We start from the raw sequence: 22286 nt of genomic DNA, 5'->3' as shown, positions 1-22286 counted from the left end.
GCCCTGAAGCCAGTTCTCTCCGAGACGTGCTGCTTTTATTTTTTATTTTCAACTTCATATTTTTTCGCAATTTTTGGACTTATTTTTGTAGGTCGGTAACAAAATAAAAATGCAAATCAATTATAAAATAAAATTAAGAGTGTGATGTTTTTCCTTTCAAAAGACATGGGGTATTTTTTTAGAGAATAAATGCAAAGCAATTATAAAATATTTAGACAATAAGATAAATAATAAAAATTATGTGATAAGAAAAGAAAGTTCATTATTTTTTTTAAATTTAAATTTTAAATAAAAAATATTAATTAGTATTTTTTTCATTTAAAATGTCACATTTTTTTAAAAGTACTAATATTTTCCACAAATTAATTTCTATGGTTAAATTATTCTTGAAATCTGAGTAAGGCGAAATTATTTAAAGGTTCTCAAATTACTGGTGTAACTTTAAAAATGTTGGGCCGAGCCGAAAAAAGCCCATACCAAATAACAAGTTAGGATCAATCAAGCCATTAATTTGCAAAACAATACGACCCATTACATAAAGCTTATTTTTATTTTGGTGGTAACATTAGAAATCATATTTAAATTATTACACATAAATTTTTGTTAATATATGTGTAATTAACAATGAAAATTTAAATTTAGTTCGAATTTTTATGTTAAATTTATCTGAAATAAAGAAGATCAGATAGTTAATTAATCATGAATTAAAAAAGAGATTTATATCTCTCATGATGAACCAAATTTTATGTCATGTTAAAAAAAAGACAAAATTAATTTATTGAATAATGTGTTTTCTCACTTTTTTTAATATTATATAAATTGTCTTTTTCTTAACATGATAAAAAAATTAGTTCATATAACATGAGAGATATAATTCCCATTAAAAAATTATCAAAAGTAGCCCCAAATATGTGAATGAGCTGGTAAGAAACTATTTCAATCTCTACACGGAAGCAGTGATAAAAATTTAGAAAAATCTTTCTCCATTATGCTTACACCTGATAAAATCTTTCTCCATTATTTACAATTAATATTTTTTTCATTAGTCAAAATTTAAGTTGCCATAAACACAATTCTGGTAATTTGTTAAAAACACCAACTACTTTATCAGGTTGGAGGTTGTAAAAATGGTATTATTAAACAAGATTACACATATTTTTTGGCAGATGGGCATACTAGAAAATCACTGAGTTGGACCAACGCATAGGAGATGGAATGTGTTGAGATATATAGTCCCACATTATTGTATGAGCAACGTGGAGTTTATAAAGACTTGGGCACTCCCACCCTTTTAGCTAGCTTTTGGGTTGGTGTATCCCAAGGTTCTTTACATGAGGTAGCCTCGCTGTCCCCCACTTTCTCTTATGGAGTTTCTTAGCACAGGTAGGCTGGGCCTGTTGCATTGTCCACTCTTCAAGCCCAGGCTGGGCCCGTTGCATTGTCCACTCTTCAAGTCCAATGGAGAGTTTATAAAGACTTGGACACTCTCACTCTTCTTTGAGCTAGCTTTTGAGATGATGTATCCCAAAGTTTTTTACAGAATGGATAAATCACTTGACGATTCAGCTGTAGAATTCACCGAAACAAGATGAAAAAAAAAAAAAACAAGTACCGTATTTTCATCATGTTTTGTAGCTTCGATTAAAAGCACTGCTACAGGATAATAATGTACATGTATGAAATAAATTACGAAAAAGAAAAGTTAAAAAATTGTTATATTTGTTCCTCCAACCGTAACTTTATAATTTATCAAAAAGTAATTGTTCATATAAGACCACAATTCTTATATACAACTTTTTAAATTGTTATTGTGTGACATAAGATATTGTATTTGAATTATTGCATATAAAATTTTGTTGATATATGTGTAATTAATAGTGAAAATTTAAAATTAGTTTGAATTTATATGCTAACTTTATCAGAAATCAATAATTTATATATTACAGAAGATTCAAAGAATCAATTAATCGCGAGTCAAAAATTATCAAAAATACCATCAAATATGTGGATGAATTGATAGGAAATTATTTCAGTTTCAATATGCAAGCTGTGATAAAAATTTAATAGAAAAATATTTCCAATAAGTGGATGAATTGATAGGAAATTATTTGTCCTCGGGATTTTTTTATTATATGTTTGTATATTACTCGTGCGATGCATGCGGAAAAAAGATCAATTTTTTTGTCGTCCACTGTGGTTGGTTAATCGCACTACAAATCTTATACTTACAAAAAAACTGTGTTGCTATCTTGTTCTATATTTCAGGTGAAAAAAATTACAGTATTAGCTCAGAACTTTACAAATATCAACCATACAAAAAATCCTATCCAGAGTGATCAATATTATGCAAATCAAATATAGTTATCTACTCGATGAGTTATGTAAAAAATAAATACGTCATAGTCACATTTAGGTTTTTATATTTTATCTCAAAGATAGACTTTCATTTATTACAATCAGATTTAAAAAATAACTATAGATAATTATTTTTGCAAGGATTTGTGTCATTTGTATTTGAAATTTTAAAAATTTGTATTTACAAAAATTAAAATCAGATTTAGGAATTTAATTATAAAAGAAGAAAGATGGAATTTTAATTTAATTATAAAAATGTGTTGATAGCCCAGTTTGCCACCTCTAACTATTAGCATGTAATAAGTTTTTATATCTATTCACAAAAAAATGCTCTTATAGTTGCGTCTAGATTTTTATATTTTATCTCAGATATGAACTTTCATTTATTACAATTAGATTTACAAAATAATAATAAATAGTTATTTTTTTCAAGAATTTGTGTCGTTAATATTTAGAATTTTATTAATTTTTATTTACAAAAATTGAAATATGAATTACAGATTTAATTATAAAAAAAGAATAGTGAAATTTTAATTTAATTATAAAAATGTGATGGCTGGCGGGGCAGGCAAGTCCTCTGGGCCAAGCCAGTTTGCAACCTTTAACTATCAGCATTTTATGTAAATAATTATTTTTTTGCAAGGATTTGTGTCATTAATATTTTTGAATTTTACAAATTTATATTTACAAAAATTAAAATCAGATTTAGAAATTTAATTATAAAAGAAGAAGGATGAAATTTTAATTTACTTATAAAAATATGTTGGTGGACCGACTCTCCGGGCCGAACCCAGTTTACCACCTCTAACTATTAGCATCTAATATATTTTTATGTTTAACCACACAAAAAAGGCTCATATAGTTGCGTCTAGGTTTTTATATTTTATCTCAGAGATGAACTTTCATTTATTACAATTAGATTTACAAAATAATATTAAATAATTATTTTTTTTGCAAGGATTTGTGTCGTTAGTATTTAGAATTTTATAAATTTGTGTTTATAAAAATTGAAATCTGAATTAGGAATTTAATTATAAAAAATGAATAGTAAAATTACAATTTAATTATAAAAACGTGTTGGCAGGCGGGGCGGGCAGGCTCTCTCGGCCAAGTTCAGTTTGCAACCTTTAACTATCAGCATTTTATTTAAATAATTACTTTTTTGCAAGAATTTGTGTCATTAGTATTTTTAATTATACAAATTTGTATTTACAAAAATTAAAATTAAATTTATGAATTTAATTATAAAAGTAGAAGGATGAAATTTTAATTTACTTATAAAAATGTGATGTGTTTTTATATATTTATCCACACAAAATTGTTCTTATAGTTGCATCTAGATTATTATATATATGTATATTTTTTATAGCTGTCTTTCAACCGACTCTTTGTAGTTTGTGTATTTGTGACATATATAAGAGACAAAGAGTTGACAAATATTTGAGTTCGTACGTTTAATATTTTATCAAACACTTTATAATTGAAGTTGAATAGGTATCAAAAGACCATTCATTATTTTAATTATATAATAATAAATTATTAATAGGTTAACAAAATATTATTAAAAGGCTTAACAATTTTCTATGCAGTAAATTGTGGTATTATTAATAGACTTAACAATCACCTATACAAAAAGTAGTAAGATATTAATATAGTTGTTTGACATCTAATTTTAAACTTTTTTCCCACCTATGAAGTTTAAATTTAAAATTTAAAATATTTTTTATCAACTATAAATATAATTTTATAATTTTGAATACTTTTTTTGTTTAATCTATAATTTTATATTAAATTCGAATTTATTATATATATATATTTTTCAATGCAGAAATATTAAATGTTGAACTCTTTTTTCACCTATCAAGTTCAAAATTCAAATTAAAAAATTTAAATTTTAAATATTAATTTTTTTCTCACCCAATAGTAAATATTATTAATAGACATAATAATTTTTCATACAAAAAGTAGTGAAAAATATCCATAGAAGGTTGTGTACCTTCTCCAAATAATAACTTTTAGTTATTGATTCATGACATAGGAAATTGTGTTAATTATACTCTTTCAATAAAAAAATAAAAGTTTAATTTCTTTCTTACATACTAAACTAATTTTTTTATTTTTATAGTGATTAAATTTTATAATTAGTTTTTGTACAAAATGATAGAGGTCATTGTATTAATTATACATTTTTTATATTATTTTTCTCTTTTAATTTATGATTTTTATGCGTTTTTTTAATTGGTTATACATGTATATTTGAAATGTTCATGTCAAATAATTTTGTTATTTTGTAATTTTTTTAATATTTTTGTTTTTTTTATGCAGCATTGATAGGGCTAACAATTACCAATGCAAAAAATAGTGGGATATACAACAAAAGAAAAGTAGATGTCTTTTTTACTCATAATATACAACAAAAGAAAAGTAGTGAGACATGAAATGAGTTGTCTGCCACCAAAAAGGCAATGGCTATGCTGATTGGTTAGCTAATCTTCCATTGCATAACCTCGATCAAGATGAAATTAGATGGCTATATTTTTCTGATTTTAGCTCTGTTCATAGGGCTAGGCACTCTTTGTTGTAGTCTTTCTTTTTTGTTTCTTTAGGGCATTGCCCATCCACAAAAAAAAGTAGTGGGACATTAAATGAGTTGTCTGCCACCAAAAATCTTCCAAAAGTTTTTCCACTATTACAAAGTTAAAAATTCAAATTCAAAATTCAAATTCAAAATTTAAATTTAATCATAAATTCAAAATTTAAAAGAGTTGAGTTATTATTAATTTAGAATTTCCAATCTAGAAAGCAATGTGATATTAAATGAGTTGTCTGCTTGCTACCAAAAATTGTTCACATAATTTTTCATTTACTTTATGGGATATGATATTGTGACACCCAAGTTATGTTACACCCATGTGACACCCAATCAATCTCACCGTTAGATCGCTTATGTTGATCCAACGGTTATATTTATTTCCATCTTTGTATGGTCATGATTTCCCAAATTTAATATTTTATATTTATTTCTACCTTTGTATGGTTATGATTTCCCATATTTAATGCTTTCACTTTAAATTTGGAAAATCATGACCATACAAAGATGGAAATAAATATAACCGTTGAATCAACATAAGCGATCTAACGGTGAGATTGACTGGGTGTCACATGGGTGTAACATAACTTGGGTGTCACAATATCCTATCCCTTAATTTATTTTCAGATTTCAAATTTATTTTACAATATAAATAATTTTGTTATTTTACAATATATTTTTTAATATTTTTTTTATGCAACATTGATAGGGTTAACAATTACCCATGCAAAAAATAAGAGATTTTTTTTTACTCATAATATACAGCAAAAGAAAAAGTAGTGAGATATTTAATGAGCTGTCAGCCACCAAAAAATTTCCAAGATTTTTCCCACCATTCAAAGTTAAAAATTCAAATTCAAAATTCAAATTTAAATATAAATTCAAAATTTAAAGGAGTTAAGTTATTATTAATTTGAAAATTTCAATGTAGAAAGCAGTAGGACATTGAATGAGTTATCTGCCACCATAAATTGTTCACTTAAATTTCCTATATTTTATTTCGATTTGTAAATTAAATTTTAATTTTTTTGATTTCAACTATTTATATTAAACCTAACCATAATAATAATTTTTCCAATAAATATTGTAAATATACTTAACAATTTCCATGAAGAAAGTAATGAGTTATTAATACAACTGTCTACCATACAACTGTCTACCACTAAAAAATGTTGAACTATTTTTCCATCTATATCAATTTAAAATTCAAATTTCAAAAAAGTAGTGGGATATAAATAAAAATATTTGCCACCAATTAATGCTGAACTCTTTTCCCACATATATCAAGTTTGAATTTTGAAATTTAAAAAAATAATGAGGTTTTAAACATAAAAATATGATATTAATCATAAAAAAATGATTAAATATTTTCAAAGATGTTTATGTTAAATATTTTTTGAAAAATTACTTGTACGAAATTCTTTTCTCTTTTTGTATTATAGTTTCGAATTGTTTTATTCAAGAAAAAAATATTTCAGAATATTCACTTTTTTTAAAAATTCAAAATTCAAATTTAAAATTGGAATTTAAATGAAATTCAAAATTTAAAATAAATATTTTAGAAATTAATGAGTTATTATTAATTTGGGAAATACAATGTAGAAAGCAGTTGTATATTAAATGAGTTGTCTGCTACAAAAAATTGTTCACATAATTTTTCATTTTTTTTATTTACAAATTTTGATTCTATTTTATATCTATTTAATTTAAACTTTTACTAAAGAAAGAAAGTTTTAGAATGACTTGTAGTGTGAACACAAATGTGAGACTTAAGGAGAGAGTAACATATCATCATACTTTCCAACAAATGAGTTTCATTTATATATATATAGGGCTCGTTTGGTGGACATGATAGGATAATGGTAGGATATAATATGGGACTGATAAGGGTAGGAGATGATATGAGGCTGATAAATCTATATCATGTCCTGTGTTTGATGAGCACCTGATTAGCAATATGATAAGATTATGTAGAAAGAGTAAGGAGAAAGAAAAAATAAAAAATAAAATATAATGCAATAAATACAATTATATTGGGTAGCGTGGGGATATATTGGGTATCCAAAATTGGTATCCTATCCTATTGAATCCTAACCCAGCTCCCCCAATAGAATAAGAAATCATGTATGGTATAGGATAAAATGAGACAATATGATAAGCTAATCATATCCTGTTGACCCACCAAACAAGAGATACAAGTAGGATATGATAAGTTATCTTTTTTATCAGGTGCTCCAAACAGGCCCATAGATTTTTTCTACATACCTAGTACATTTTTTTAAGAAATAATATTTTTTATAAATTTCTCTAAAGAAACTTTACGAGAAAGTTTTTTTTTTATTTCAAATAAACTATTCGAGTGAAACGTATGAAATATAATAGAAGGGTTTTTAAAGGACGTAGAGTTGTGTTATTTTAAATGAGAGAAAAATACAAGTAATTAAAAAGGGAAGTTTTTGCTCATAAAAAAAGGGAAGTTTTTTTAATTTAAATTTTAAATAAAAAATATTAGTTTGTATATTTTTCTTCTTTAAAATGACTCAATTCTATATTTTTTTAAAAAATAAATAAATATTTATTCCAAAATAGAACGATTTATATTTAAAATCAAATAATTATATAACTTGAAATTGCCATAACCAATGCAAACAGCTTTTTCATATTCCCTTCATAAGTCAAATTCAAAGAAGGCAGATTTCAGAGAGCAACTTGTTGGTTTTAATTTGGCTGATGGAAACTACCGAACCTCTCCCCCACATTTCAACTCCCAAAACAAAAATAACCAGCATCTTGTCAAGTACAAAGTGCTTACGCTCAATCAACTACACGACAACCTAAACTTGAAAACTGGCCTGGGACTGTAATTGAAAATAAATGTGCACTATTGTCTCAAGTTGCAATCACAAAAGTCTGTCTAAATGTCTAATATAATTTTTGCCGACAAAAACAAGCCTAAAGGAGAGTTGATAGTGCACAGTCATTCAGCCCATAATACCCTCTCGCAAAATTAGCGTAAGGAATGTGCGAGGCAGCTACACCAACGGCGGAGCCGAGCTTAAATTTGAGTTCGGACAAAAAAATGTTGCATGTATTTATTTTTTTTTTAATTTTATTTAGTTCATATCATAATATATTTAAAGAAAAATAGTTGTCTTATATCATATAAGACAACTATCTTATATTACACACTCACGGAATCTTGTGTCTATTTTTTTTATAAATTATGGGCCCACAACTTTGTTTCTCCACATCAAATAACTAGCTCATGTGACATAAGATTAATAACTTCCATATTTAAATTACGGAAAAATCCTTTTATAATTTTTTTTTTTACAAAGTATACTATATACCTATGATGCACGAACACTGACACAGCACATAATACCCTCGCAACATTGGCGTAAGGAATGTGCGAGGCAGCTACACTATAGTATTGTGTTTTGATGTATTAAAAAGTAAGTATTGTAGAATTTAGAGCCCGTTTGTTCGGCTTTTAAAAAAATTTAGCTTTTCTGCTTATTTATTTTAAAAGTATTTTTTATAAATATTAAAATTATTTAAATTTTTAAAAAAGTATTTAATTTTTGGAAAAAATATTTAACTTTTATTTTTTATTTTTTTTTAAGTTAAAATTTTGAGCTTTAAAAAAAACAAATTTTTGCTTTTTTTGTAACTTTTACTTTTTTTTTTAAAACAGACATTTAAATGAATTTATAATAAAAAATGCTTTTTTTCTTTAAAAACAGCTTTTAGAGAGAAAAATAAATTTATAAATTGATATATTTTATTTTAAAATCTATATCATAAAGACATCTTTAATTTAAATTTTAAAGAAACTCATGATTAAAAATAAATGATGTCTACTTTTATATACTTTTTATTTAAATATTGAATTAACTCGTACTAATAATATATTCTGCGACAAAATAAAATGGTCAAAAAGTAAAAAATAATGGAAGCCCACGGAGCCCCTTAATAAAGTTACAGCTGCCTTCACCCCTCTACGCATAGAACTGTTAGGGTTTCAGAGAGTTGAAGAAAGGTGCCATTTCATTTTTCTATCAATCATTTAGATAAGTACTTGTAAGATGATATGATGTTCGGAAGAATTGCATCTGTTGCTACTTCATTCTACTCAGATCGGTAATTGCTGATAACTCTCCTTGCCTTTTTTTTCCGTTGATTGCATCTTTTTGTATTTTGGTAGGTAACTTCTATGCTGTTTTACTGTGTTGTTTTGTCTTAACTAGATCCACGAGCGAGGCAACAGTACCCAGTTCATGGATCATTGTTTCAGGTCTCGTCAGATGGAAATCGTTAATGATGTCTTATATTTCCTCGCCTTTTCTGTTATGCTTTGCTCTATTGTTAGTCCTGATGATGGGTCAGTGTAGATCTTCAACGACCGTGATTTCCTTGATTAAACACAGGTAAGAGTTTCAATCTACGCGGACATAACTTATCTTCTAGCATGGTAAATTATTTTATTTAATAATTTAATTTTATAATTAACATACGTTCTATTTTAGATCTGCGAATATAATATATGTTAAATATATAATATATGACATTTGCTTCATGTTAACCATTATTATTGCAATTAATATATTTTATTATTTAATTCTGGCTGCATTTCTTTCATAACAAAGACAATCGCATAAGCTTAAATGAACTGGCAGCTGAGAAAAGGAGTTGAATTAATATAAGAGCGAGGCTGACACTACAGGAAATTTGGTATCCAACGCCGGTTTCCTGGAGGCTGTTGTGTTAAAGCCGTTGATTTAAATTTTTTTAAAGCGCTGATTCAATTGCTGTCTTTTTAAAAAATTTAAAAATACTAAAAACAAATCCTCACACATTGCGTTTAACGCATTGCTTTCCATTTCTGATTGTGTTTAATACATTCTTGGACTTCTTATATTACTAGTGCATTAACCGGACGAAAAAGATCAAAAATTTTGTTGACACAAATAACACATTTCACATAACACATTTGATTATGGTACCTTCAATTGGAATTTTTGTTATGGTGCCTTATCCCACGATGCTGAAGTCTGAACCCACATCACCTCTCATGCTGAAAACTCAATCCTCCCCCTTTTTCCCGTAGTGCAATACATGTATTGCACTGATGTAAAGGGTCTTTCAGTTTTGCCCAAAAGCTGCTATCACTATACTAAAATACAAAATTTGAAAATTTTTTAAGCTTTGATTTGATGTTGCTGTACTTGTAGGTTCTAAACTTAGATCTCTTCTTTACCTTTAGTATTTTACTCTTGGAGATTATTTTCTCCAAGCTGATTCTTGAGGCTTTAGACCTTTTGTTTCACATGTTTGAGTCATCATCTAGCATACTAGACATGGCTTCATCATAGTTAGGATCCCAGTGAAAACTTCCAACTTTCATTGCTACTGACATTAATTCAGAACCACTAAAATCTAAGATTTTGCAGGTACGGTCCTTAAAGATTAGGCTATAATTGCTTTCCAACATTTGTCCTAGATTAAGACCTAGGTTTGGAACATAAAGGACATTGAGAATGATCTTATTACCTGCAGTAGTATTGATCAAAACATAACTTTGCTCTTCAGCTTGATGTCATTTCCGTTTGCAAGCTTTATCATTGAGGAACTAGTTGTCCTCACCTCTTTTTTTTTCATTTTTTTTTCCATATTCAAAATGTCTCTTTGTGTTGCACTGTGTATGTGTATCAGTCAATCCTGCTCCTTTACTATTTATCATTTTTTAAAAATAAAAGTATTATCACTACTCATAATTCTTAATAGCCCATGCTTTAATTGTTTATTTTTCCTGTGAAAACTGGGAAATGTTAACAGTTCATTCTCAATTTTGTTTCTGTTCCCAATTTCCGAAAAAAACCATGCCAACATTTCCTATTAAAGAAAGTAACCGACTAAATTTCCATATTTGTCAGAGACCTTCAACACTAAAACCACTTGCATCTTTCAGTTCCAAACTGGTATATAAAGGATTCTCCGCCTCCTAAGGTTTGTATATATGTTAATGTATGAAACGGAACTTGATCTATATTTAAGTATCACTAAGTGAGTGCTTATGATCCAACAGTCTTAGTAGTATCTGTAAGTCATTCTGAATAGTCAGTTTTGTTTAAAGCTACAACATATATTTTATTTTGGATGCTGCCTCCGCAAAATGTATATCCAATTCAATGTTTATTGAAGAAAGAAAATCATATATGTTTATGTAAGGTAGATCTATAGCTTCTTGCATGAAATAAAGTATCAATTATCTCCCACATACTCCTAGTGCCATACGTCATATAACCTTACCTGTAAACACATTAACTAATAACACAAATTCCTGACTTCATGAATGATTTAGCTATATGTGCTAGCAAATAGAAACTATCTGTCTTTGAATTCTTGATCCTCTTAATTAAATCCTTTATTTTATTTGCTATATTTTACTCTAAGCATCTCATGTGTAATAATATTCCCAACATCGGTTATGATTTTGTTAATGCTACTGAATTTTACATTTATACAACATCCATGATCATGCTATGCTTCTGGACACTTGTGAGTTATTACCGGACAAGGAACAAATATTGATCACTTGGGAGATATATTTTTGCCTTTATTCCCCATATTCTGTTGCTCTTTGTTCCCTATTTGCAGTTTTGTTTTTCCTTGGTTCCCTTCCTATTATTGGTACTTTCTCACTCTCTGTTTTTGCCTTTGATTGATTATTTTTTTCCAGGTTGTTTCATTGCATTACGGCAGAAATTTTGGGTTAAAAAGAGGGACCAAAAGGGTTTTCATCCATCCCGATAGTGTGATGGTAACAATGTGACATTGATAATGATTTTTTAAATAGAGTTCTATTACAGTCAATTTCCTAAAACCATGTCTAATGTTGCTGTCGCATTTTTTTTGGCTAGCCTTATTGTCAAGATTGTGAAAGTTGGGACAGAGACACATGGAGAAGTTTTTTTCTTCTTTACTAATAAATACTTTTTTCTTTTTTCAGGCACTGAGAAATGCTGCACCCATCTCTAATCTGTCAAGATGGAAGTTAAATGCTGTTGTCCAAGCTGTTCTTGATGAGACATCATTTAAACATGTATCACAAATAAAAGGAGAGGGATCTCACTTCCATCTTCTAGATGCTGTGCTTCCTTTCTATAACCGTGATTCATACTCCTTTGTCTTCAACAACATTTCTCTCCACTTTGGACTCTTCGAAATATTGTTTCTACTAGGCTTGCCTATAATAGGCAAACCTGTAACCGGCTCCGATGTTTCTGTCATTGAAGTTTGTATAAAGTATTTGGGAACATCATCCGGGTTGATGGAAACAACAATAAGAGCTAGACCTCAGAAAAAGGCTCCATACGACTAAAGTGGTTGAGGGAAACATTTGAAGAAGTTCCTGTTGGTATTTCCCCCGGGTCAGAAGAGTTTAATTACTATGTTAGGGCATACCTACTTTATGTTATAGGATCATTGATTTGCCCTACTGCCCATTGTGTTGATGTCATATATCTTACTCTCCTAGAGGGGAGCTGCCTTTTTGGCCAATATGCATCAGTGCCTGAGGGAAGTAACCATTGATAGACACAAAAGAAATTCTATAAATTTTCCATCGTCGGTTTTGGAGGTAAGTAGTTGTATATTTTTTTAGTTATATAATGTAGGGTTTGAATACTTATTTTTTATTTCTGATTTATTAATTTTTGTCTTATGTTCTTGCAGATTTTCTTTTATGAGTACATAAACCCAGCCTTCGGCTTCTTACTTTCAAGGCTGGGCTGTCTGAAACTGAAGATGTGATTCTTTCAACAAACTTTGTTTCCCCGTCATTTCCGCTAATAAATGGTTGGTATGAAAAGTTGCGAACAACAACTTTCAATGCCAAAGGCAAGCCCAAGCGCATCACATATGAATTTTTTTTTCATAACCTCCAGGACAATCAAGTAAGTTTCTGAACTTAATTTACCAAATAAAAATCTTATTTATTTAATTAATTTGCCTCTTTTTTTCTTACAGATTCAGTGGGATGCATTTTCAAGGAAGATTGACATTCTTCCTGCTCATCTTGCAGCTCAAATGCATTTTGGATATAGCAGGACAGTTGTAATATGCTATCAAAAAATAGCTTATAACTGTCCTGATCAAAGTCCAAATCAATACAGGACGTATGATGAGAATCCCACTTGCTTCAACTGGCCACTCCCTCCCCAAAAGCCTAGTCAGAAAAATAGAAAAGGTCCACGTACAAATAATTGGCGGACTGAGTTCAAAGAGGAGGTGGAAGCTTGGGAATCCCATGACAGAAGATGCATTTTTCATGATGATCTTCAAGGTATTTTGTTGTATGTAGTGTAGAAATAGGGAATTGTTGGTTCATAAATGCTTGCATTTTTTAAAAACAAATTAATTTTTTTTTTGTTTCATTTAATTCTTTGAACTTATATTACATTTTATTTGTTTTCATGTTAAAGTATCATGCGCATTAGTAGACAAGGAAAACAAAAATGATGCACTTTATAGCAAAAAAAAAAAAAACTGTTGATTTAATTGTAATGTAGTTCGTGTTTCTTCTTGCTCAGGATGCCCCAATATGTTTCCTACTGAGATTGTAAATGATAATAACCCCGAAGAAGAGGAGAATAATGCAGGTATTTATCATCTTCTGTACTGTATAAAAAACATGTTATCTCCAATATAATCAAATGAATAGGAAGGATAATTAATATGCTGGCTGGGGTGGAGGAAGGGGGGTGGAATAATTAAAACGTGTGTAGCTGGGGCCTGTGATATTCATTCACAGTTTTGTATCACAGCTCGAGCTTGTCTTGATAGTGGAGAAGCTTCAAGAATTACGCTCCATAAGGATACAAAAGTTGAAAAAGCAAGGTATACATAAGAAAATCACTATGCTCCAGTTAGTTGTGTTGTGATTATGCTGCATATTATTACTCAAACTCTTTGTTGTTTTGCTTGGCTTTGTTTTCTCCACCCTTGCTTCCATATTTAACTTTTGAACTTCTTATAATAATTTATTACCTTATATTCTTAGTCCTGAATGCAGGTTTGTGATTGATCTCATTTATAAATTGTGTGTGCTTGAGTTCAAGTTCTGATGTTTAGCATTTTGGTTAGAGCTGAATAGCTTCCAATTCACCTTATAAATGTATCTTGAGCTGAATAGCATTTTGTTTAGCATTTGCTATTTATCAATTGGAAACCATATATTTTTAATTTGATAATGTAACAGACATGGTTTTACTTGCTTTTAATGGGAAACTTTCAGTATGTTCACATTTTGTGTATACAAGAGTTTATTTCACATGTCACATTTAATTTCCTTTCATGTCATTTTCTCCCAGAGGAGGTTTGTCCAGCATGAGATTCCCCACCAGGTGTACAACCAAAACCACCACCAGGTGACATTCACTGCCCAGTGGCCCCATTCTTGGTTTTCTTTTTGGTACAAAAAAGTATTTCTAACCTGCAGAAGACTATTTATTTTAATTCAATCTCTCCGCCGTTTTGTCCATGTCACATAGTGTACACGGTGAAGCACTATTTTGAAACTCCACGAGAACATTCTTGAACAATGAGAGAAAAATACGTAGACAAGGAACATTGCAGAAATAAAAAAACATAGACAATTCAAATTACACAAGTAAGGCTTGGTAATGAAATCAATAGTTTAACAATGTATTCGGGTCCTCAAACTCATGCTAACAATCATCTCCTCCCCAAGTCCCGTGGCAAGACAGAGTGACCCGAAACCCCCCCACTTTTTGTTCTCGTGGCTTCAATGTTTCTGAAATAACAAATCAGAACATTAGTAATATTCACAAAATTGCAAATACTTAATTGGGCCAATTCTTTATAATTTGGGGCTATTTCACTTGCAAATTGAGTCATTAACAACACAACAAAACTCAAAATATTGGTGTTAAACAATGTAAAATTCAAAACTAAAAAAGATCCTAGTCCTACCTCATCATTGCCAACCCCCATCGCCACTGAGCTTCCTCTTACTTCCCTGGGACATTTTTCTGTATTCTAAAGATTCAAGTACATGCCCCATACTAACTTTGATTGAATCAATTGCCTTTTGATTCAAATCAAATTGATCTTCCCATATCTTCTCATTGAAATCAAATTTATCTTCAATACCCATTCTCGAATTCAAACGATTTTCAATCTCACCCATTTCTGCCCGACATTGAGCGTGGGGTTGATTTTTCAGATTATTATCTTCAGGGAAGGTTTTGACAACTTGAGTTGCTTGCACATAATCATTATCTTCAAGGGGGGTTTCGAGAACTATAGACGGCGATGGTTCGTAACACATGGATGCAAGCACTACCGAATTTATTTAGCTCTTTATACAAAGAAAAAACATTTATAAATAAAGTAACGTTCGGAAACTTACGGTTTTTCAAATCTCTTATTCTGCTTCGGGAAGGCATTTGCTGAAAACAAAAACAAACAAAAATTATATTTTATGCCTGAAATGCATAAAGTAAACTCTCACAAAAAACTAACTTACAGATTCAGCTCTATCCCAAGCAGTAGAAGGGCCAAAAAGAAAATCAGATTCATAATCAATAGATATTCCAAAATGAAGTAATATCATTATCACATCGTATTTAGCAACATAGCTGAAAAAAATATCTCTAATAAACTCCGCACCAACATGCATGCCGGTAATTGAATCATGATACATCTTGGTCATTAAATTCCATGTAGGCATGTCCCAGTCAACACCTTTGCAAGCTGACATCTTCATCTCAAAGATTTCCAACAATAGTACTTCATCTACCGTTCTTGCTGGCGGACTACTGAGAGAAGTTTTTATCAATTTTATTAAATTATAAAAAAATTAAATAAATATATATTTTTTTAAAAATTAAACAAATATAACATTAAAATAAACAAAAGCCCCAAATTAACCCCCCTTATCGAACCCCAAAATAAACAAAAGCCCCAAAATAAACAAAAATTTGGGGTAGCAGTATTACCGCTACGGTGAAGTATTAATTTCACATATATTATACTAACAATCAAGGAACGAGTCAATATCGCTTTTAGTATTAATGCTCAAAGATAAGAAGTCACACAAAATCAACACATAATTCCACAATTAATGTCAAATACAAGGAACATAAAGGAAAGATCCAAAATTAAACACAACTGAACAATAAAATTGTCAAATAGTCAAGTACAAGAAGTGAACTAATAAAGAAAATCGTCATCATCTCCGGATTCTCCATCAAATTCCAACATGGGAGTCTATTTGACAATTTTATTGTTCAGTTGTGTTTAATTTTGGATCCTTCCTTTATGTTCCTTGTATTTGACATTGATTGTGGAATTATGTGTTTGATTTTGTGTGACTTCTTATGTTTGAGCATTAATATTAAAAGCGGTATTGCCTCGTTTCTTGATTGTTAGTTATAATATATGTGGAATTAATACTTCACCGTAGCGGTAATACCGCTACGCCGCTACCTTCCGCTGCGACCAATGTCGTGTAGCGTCGCAGTTTGTAGCGGCCGACCGCCGCTACCCGCTACGGTAGCGGTTTAGCATCGCTACGGGCCGCTGCTGACAACCTAGGCTGGAGCAGCTGCATTTGTGGTGGTATGCATCGTTGGTCTTCATGTTATGCTCACTCTTTGGGATGCCAATACAGTACCATTATAGTCTTTATGTTATGCTCACTCTTTGGGATGCCAATACAGTACCATTGTAATAACATTGAGTATCAATGAAGTGCTGTGATATGCATCGTTGGTGTTGGTCTTTATGTTATGCTCCCTCTTTGTAATGCCAATACTCTACAATTGTAATAACATGAGTATCAATGAAGACTATTGCTTCGATCTTGTGTTAAAGAAATTAATATGTGTAAGTTAGGCTCAAGCAATGACACAAAGAACAAGTTGATGTCCGGTTATACTCTACAGCAAACACGACATTTAGCGTCAAATAGCTGGAGAAAATTTCTTTGACCTTTTCGAAAATGACTCTGAATTTGGGGTCATCAAATATTTCCGCATCGGTTTTAAATAACAGATAGAATAACTGCCATTGAGTAACAAACTATTGTTGTATTCTGTTAAACCGTCGTGCAGTAAAAATGACGTGGTAAGAAAGTTCATGATTTTTATTTAAATTTAATTTGCAAAACTGAAAAAAAATATAATAATAATTCACAGAAAGAACTAAATTAAAAATAATCGTCATAAGAATAATTCATGATTGTTATATTCACAGAAAATAAATAATTGAGACAATTTCAAAAACCATAACTGAAATAATAATAATAATAATAATTCACAGAACTTGTATCATTTGCTGTGAACAAAAACCTGTTTACACTTTTCAGGGCCAAAGATGAAAAGTTTAATGTATATATGTAAGCCATGTAATAATGCACGTAACAGTTGAAAGTTGAAAAGGAAATCTACAAACTGAAAAATCCTGAAGCTAGTAGAAGAAGGAATGCACAAAGCAAGTGAACAAAGATACAGAGGTAAGTTAAACAAAAAAAAAATACCTATTCGTCGCCGGCGGCTATGCTGCTGCTGATGGTGGTTGCTTTCAGCGGCGGAGCAAAAAAAATTAGTGAAAAGAATGTGAGGGCTATCTTTCTTGCCCTGAAGTCAGTTCTCCCCAAGACGTGCTGCTTTTATTTTTTGGAAAAAGTGTTTGTCATTTTAAATGACACAAAGTTATGTCATTTTAAGAGAGAGATAGACACAAGAATTTTTTTATTTAAAATTTAAATTAAAAAAAATTACTCACTTTCTCTCTTCCATGATTTTCATTTTTTGTGTCTATCTCTCTCTTAAAATGACATAACTTATGTCATTTAAAATGACAAACTTCAAACCTTTTTTTTTTATTTTCTATTCATATTTTTTTCGCAATTTTTGGATTTATTTTTTAGGTCGGTAACAAAATAAAAATGCAAATCAATTATAAAATAAAATGAAGGGTTGAATATTCATCCTTTTAAAGTACCTGGAGTTGAACTATTTTAAATGAGAAAAAAATATAAATAATAAAAATAATGGGAAAGAAGTTGGTAATTTTTATTTTAATTTAAGTTTTAAATAAAAAGTATTAATTTATATTTTTTTCTCCACTTAAAATAATACATTTTTTAAAAAGTACAAATACTTTTCATTAAGAGAGTGTTTGGTAGAGGAAATTTTTTTATAGGAAATCTCGATTTTCAGAAATATGATGAAAACATTCAATTTCTGATAATATTCAAAAATTAAAATTTTTAAAAAATTTAATTTTCAAAATTCTTGAAAAATACCGGCTACCAAACGCTCTTTAAAATTAATTACTGCTGTTACTTTAAAAATGTTGGGCCGAGCCGAAAAAAGCCCATACCAAATAACAAAGTTAGGGTCAATCAAGAGATCAATTTGCAAAACAATATGACCCATTACATAAAGCTTTTTTTATTTTATTTTCGTGGTAACATTAGATATTATATTTAAATTCTTACACATAAATTTTTGTTAATATAAGTGTAATTAATAATGAAAATTTAAAATTAGTTTAAATTTATATGTTAAATTTATCTGAAATAAAGAAGACTCAAAGAATTAATTAATCACAAATTAAAAAATTATCAAAAATACCACCAAATATGTGAATGAACTAGTACGAAGCTATTTCAATCTCCACATACAAGCAATGATAAAAACGTAGAAATATCTTTCTCCGTTATGCTTACACCTGTAATATTTACATTTAATATTTTTTCATTAGTCAATATTTAAGTTGCCATAAACACAATAAAGATTTCTTTCCTAATATATGTATATACTTTATTATCCACTAATCATTTTTAGATCTGAATTAAATTTTAAAATTTTATAATCCGTTAGACAATAATTTTTTTATGAACTGCAAAATCTGTCAATATAATATACTATCTAGAAATAAACAAATTAATAAAAAATAGTATGGCATATTCTTGTTTGATCATATAATATATTTAAAAAAAAAAAAATCAATGTTAAGAATCAATATATTCATAAAATAAATGATATACTAAAACTACAAGACTTAATTAAAAATATTAAATGCTAGTCGTGCATTAAAGGCTGGTCAAAGCCTTGAAAATGGTTAAAATATTTACTGCGGTCAAATCATATTTAAACAATAAATTCAAAATATAGTTTAAAAAGGAACTTATAATTCAAAATTTGTTAATGGGTGATGGATCTCCTATTTCTCGACTTAACAGTCAACCCTGCCAGCCATCGGTTACTATAGTTGGTTTTGGCATATATTTATGGGAATAGTGTCTATAATTTTAAGGATGTAAAATTGTGTTATTTTAAGTGAGAAAAAATAGATCAGAAGAGAAGAGAATGAACAAAAATAAATAAATGTATGAGTCTCACCTCATTGTGAGAGTCAAATTATACAAATTGTGTCATTTAAAAAGATAACTGTTTTTCTTTATATATTTTTGTTGGTAGTCACTTTTCCCTATATTTATTAGAGAGAATGCATGGATTTTAAAGATTTTATTTATTTATTTTTACATGAGGAATATTATACTTATTATTTATTTTTCTTTATAACATTTTACAATCATATCTTAATAGTTGATTTCCGCCAATCAACGGTTAAGATTTCTGCAAATTAAATTTATAAATTAATTATTAATTGACAATAAATGATGCAAGGAAAATAAAATAAAAATTACAAAACCTTTATTTCCTTTCTTGGAATGCCAAAACAAATAAAAAATATAAAAGATAAAAATACTTTAAATTTTTAGCTGACTTCAAATTGTCTATCACGAAGTGATGCTCAATTGAAAATATAGGCTTCACCAAATAAATAAATTCATCCCTTTTGTTATTTTTTATTTCAAGAAGTTGTTACAGAACAACTACATAAGGAATATAATAGGAATTTTTTTTTTTCCATTTTAAGAGGATATATATCTCAGACTCAGTGCACTAATTCAAAACTCTACATGAGGGGCGTTTGGTACGCGGGATTTTGAGGGATTCCCGGGAAACTGAATTTTTCTAAATTTTAAATTTTCAGAATTATCGTAAACTGAATGCAAAAATCATATTTTTGAAAATCGAGATTCCCGGACAAATAAAAATTTTTCTTGTACCAAACGCCCCTAACATTTTATGTTAATTCTTTTCCTTTCAAATCTCATTTGTTTATAATTTTAAAATAATCATTTTAATTAATTTTAAAACAAAATTGTCAAAGATACCACCACACATGTGGATGAATTGATACGAGGTTGTTTCAGTCTCAGACTCTCAATATGCAGGCTCTGATGAAAAGTTAATAGAAAAATCTTTAGCCCTTATGATTACACCTGTTATATTTACGTTTAATATTTTTGGATTTTATATTTATCATTTTAAATGACATAAATTATGTGATTTTATGAGAGAGATAGACACAAGAAATAAAAATTATGAGGAAGAGAGTGAGTGGTTTTTTTTTTAATTTAAGTTTTAAATAAAAAAATATTATTTTGTGTCTATCTCTTTCTTAATGACATAACCTTATGTTATTTAGAATAAGAAACACTTTCTTCAATATTTTTTTCATCAATAATAACGACGTAAATAATTATGGTGCATAAACACAATAAAGGTTTCCCCCCCCTAATATATGTATATACGTTCTTATCCACTAATTACTTTTAGATCTGAATTAAATTTTAAAATTTTATAATCCGTTAGACAATAATTTTTTTTGGAACTGCAAAATCTGTAAATAAAATATACTATCTTAGGAATAAATTAATTAATAAAAAAATTGTAACAAAAAAATAGTATGGTAAATAAACAAAAAATATTTTATTAATTTTCTATAAAATATATTCTTGTTAGATCATATATTATATATTTTTTAAAAATACAACATAAATATACTTGTCAATCACAAAAGTAAATGAAATATAAATAGTTACAGACTTGTGCTTAAAAAGAAGAATAGTCAACGTATGAATAAATGGACTTAAATGTTCAAACTTAAATTATAAATTTTCGAAATAGTCAATGTGTGAGTAAATGGACTTAAATGTCCAAACTTAAATTATAAATTTAAAAAATAAGTGAATAAATGATAAAATATTGTAATAATAAAAATTTTATAAGGCTTCTTTTCTGCAAGAAAAAAATAAATCTGTAAGACCTTTAGTTCCTTTATGCGAATGCTAAAACAGATAATTTTTTTTTTAAAAATTTAAAATCTTTTACATTTTTAGTCAACTTCAAATTCTCTTAATAAGCGTCGCGGGGCTTTGACCTTAATACAAAGAATAAATGATGAAAATAATCTAAATTGTCATGTTAATGACACTCTGCTAGAAGTAGAAAAAAGTCAACAGAAGAATGACAATAAAAGCCCAGAAATTTATTTACTTTTATCATTATGTTGTGGGTAAAATATATTTATGGTATATAAATATGAGGAGAGATATTCTTACTACCAAAATCTTCTACTACCAACTCACTACCTATTCGAATCACTATTGGATCAACATTTTCTCTTTCTTTAAAATCTTTTTAGCATTCTCCATAAATATAACTATTATTTTTAATTTGGTTTATATGTAATTTTTAAAATGCAGTTTTATACGTATATTTATTTTTATTTGGTTTTTACCATTTATTGATATTGCAAAGTTATCTATTTACTAAAATTATAACATATTAAAATATAAAAATTAAATTAAAAAATGAGTGTTAAATATATAGACAAGGAATAATATTTTTTTCTGTAACCTTTATTCCTATTTTACTTTTTTTAATTTTACAATAATTCTATGTCATTTTTTTAATATAAGAACAATTATATATAATAAAGATAAAATTGAAAAAGAAATACGCATATAGAAACTCAATTAAGTACTTCTTTATATAAATATTAAATTAATAAGAGTAAGTTGACTAATATCTTAAAATATATTTTATTCTAAAAATACCTCGACACTAAAAGGCTAAATATATCCGCACATTACAATGTGATTGGTCGAGTTGTAAATATTTTCCATTTAAGTGGAGTTTTGAAACCAATTAAAATAATTTGTGCACCTTTTTAACCTACCTAGGTTTTTAATTATCTTCAACGAAACCGTCAAGTAGTCTTTTGGACATTTTTTGTATCCATTAAAAAAGTTTTCCATATTCTACAAATTGGTAGATACTCCCTCATTGAAAATTGTCAATGGTATAATTTGACAAGGCTCAAATTTATGAGCCTAATAAATTATTTTACTCGAACAATTAATGCTAACCTAATACAAAAAATAATAAAG

The 22286-nt window shown here is 28.5% G+C and overlaps 1 protein-coding gene across 2 annotated transcripts; it reads left to right on the top strand.

Moving 5' to 3' along the window:
* The first annotated feature begins 8907 nt into the window (after positions 1–8907).
* LOC133289203 (uncharacterized) lies at positions 8908–16776 on the top strand. 2 transcript variants are annotated; one of them, XM_061487103.1, is made up of 10 exons: positions 8908–9088; positions 9196–9375; positions 11688–11768; positions 11958–12587; positions 12683–12903; positions 13032–13292; positions 13540–13608; positions 13774–13846; positions 14320–14376; positions 15698–16776. In XM_061487103.1, the coding sequence occupies exons 6-10, from the start codon at positions 13037–13039 to the stop codon at positions 15726–15728; spliced, it is 486 nt and encodes a 161-aa protein (XP_061343087.1). In that variant the 5' UTR covers positions 8908–9088; positions 9196–9375; positions 11688–11768; positions 11958–12587; positions 12683–12903; positions 13032–13036; the 3' UTR covers positions 15729–16776. The 2 variants fall into 2 exon arrangements, with proteins under 2 accessions (XP_061343087.1, XP_061343079.1); XM_061487095.1 differs by having other exon boundaries at positions 12977–13292.
* Positions 16777–22286: the final 5510 nt, after the last annotated feature.

Source organism: Gastrolobium bilobum, unplaced genomic scaffold (assembly GCF_033153095.1).
Source record: "Gastrolobium bilobum isolate Gb01-03AN ecotype WA unplaced genomic scaffold, APGP_CSIRO_Gbil_v1 utg22497, whole genome shotgun sequence".
In the NCBI taxonomy this organism is placed as follows: domain Eukaryota; kingdom Viridiplantae; phylum Streptophyta; class Magnoliopsida; order Fabales; family Fabaceae; genus Gastrolobium; species Gastrolobium bilobum.
This window is presented reverse-complemented; position numbering and strand designations above follow the sequence as displayed.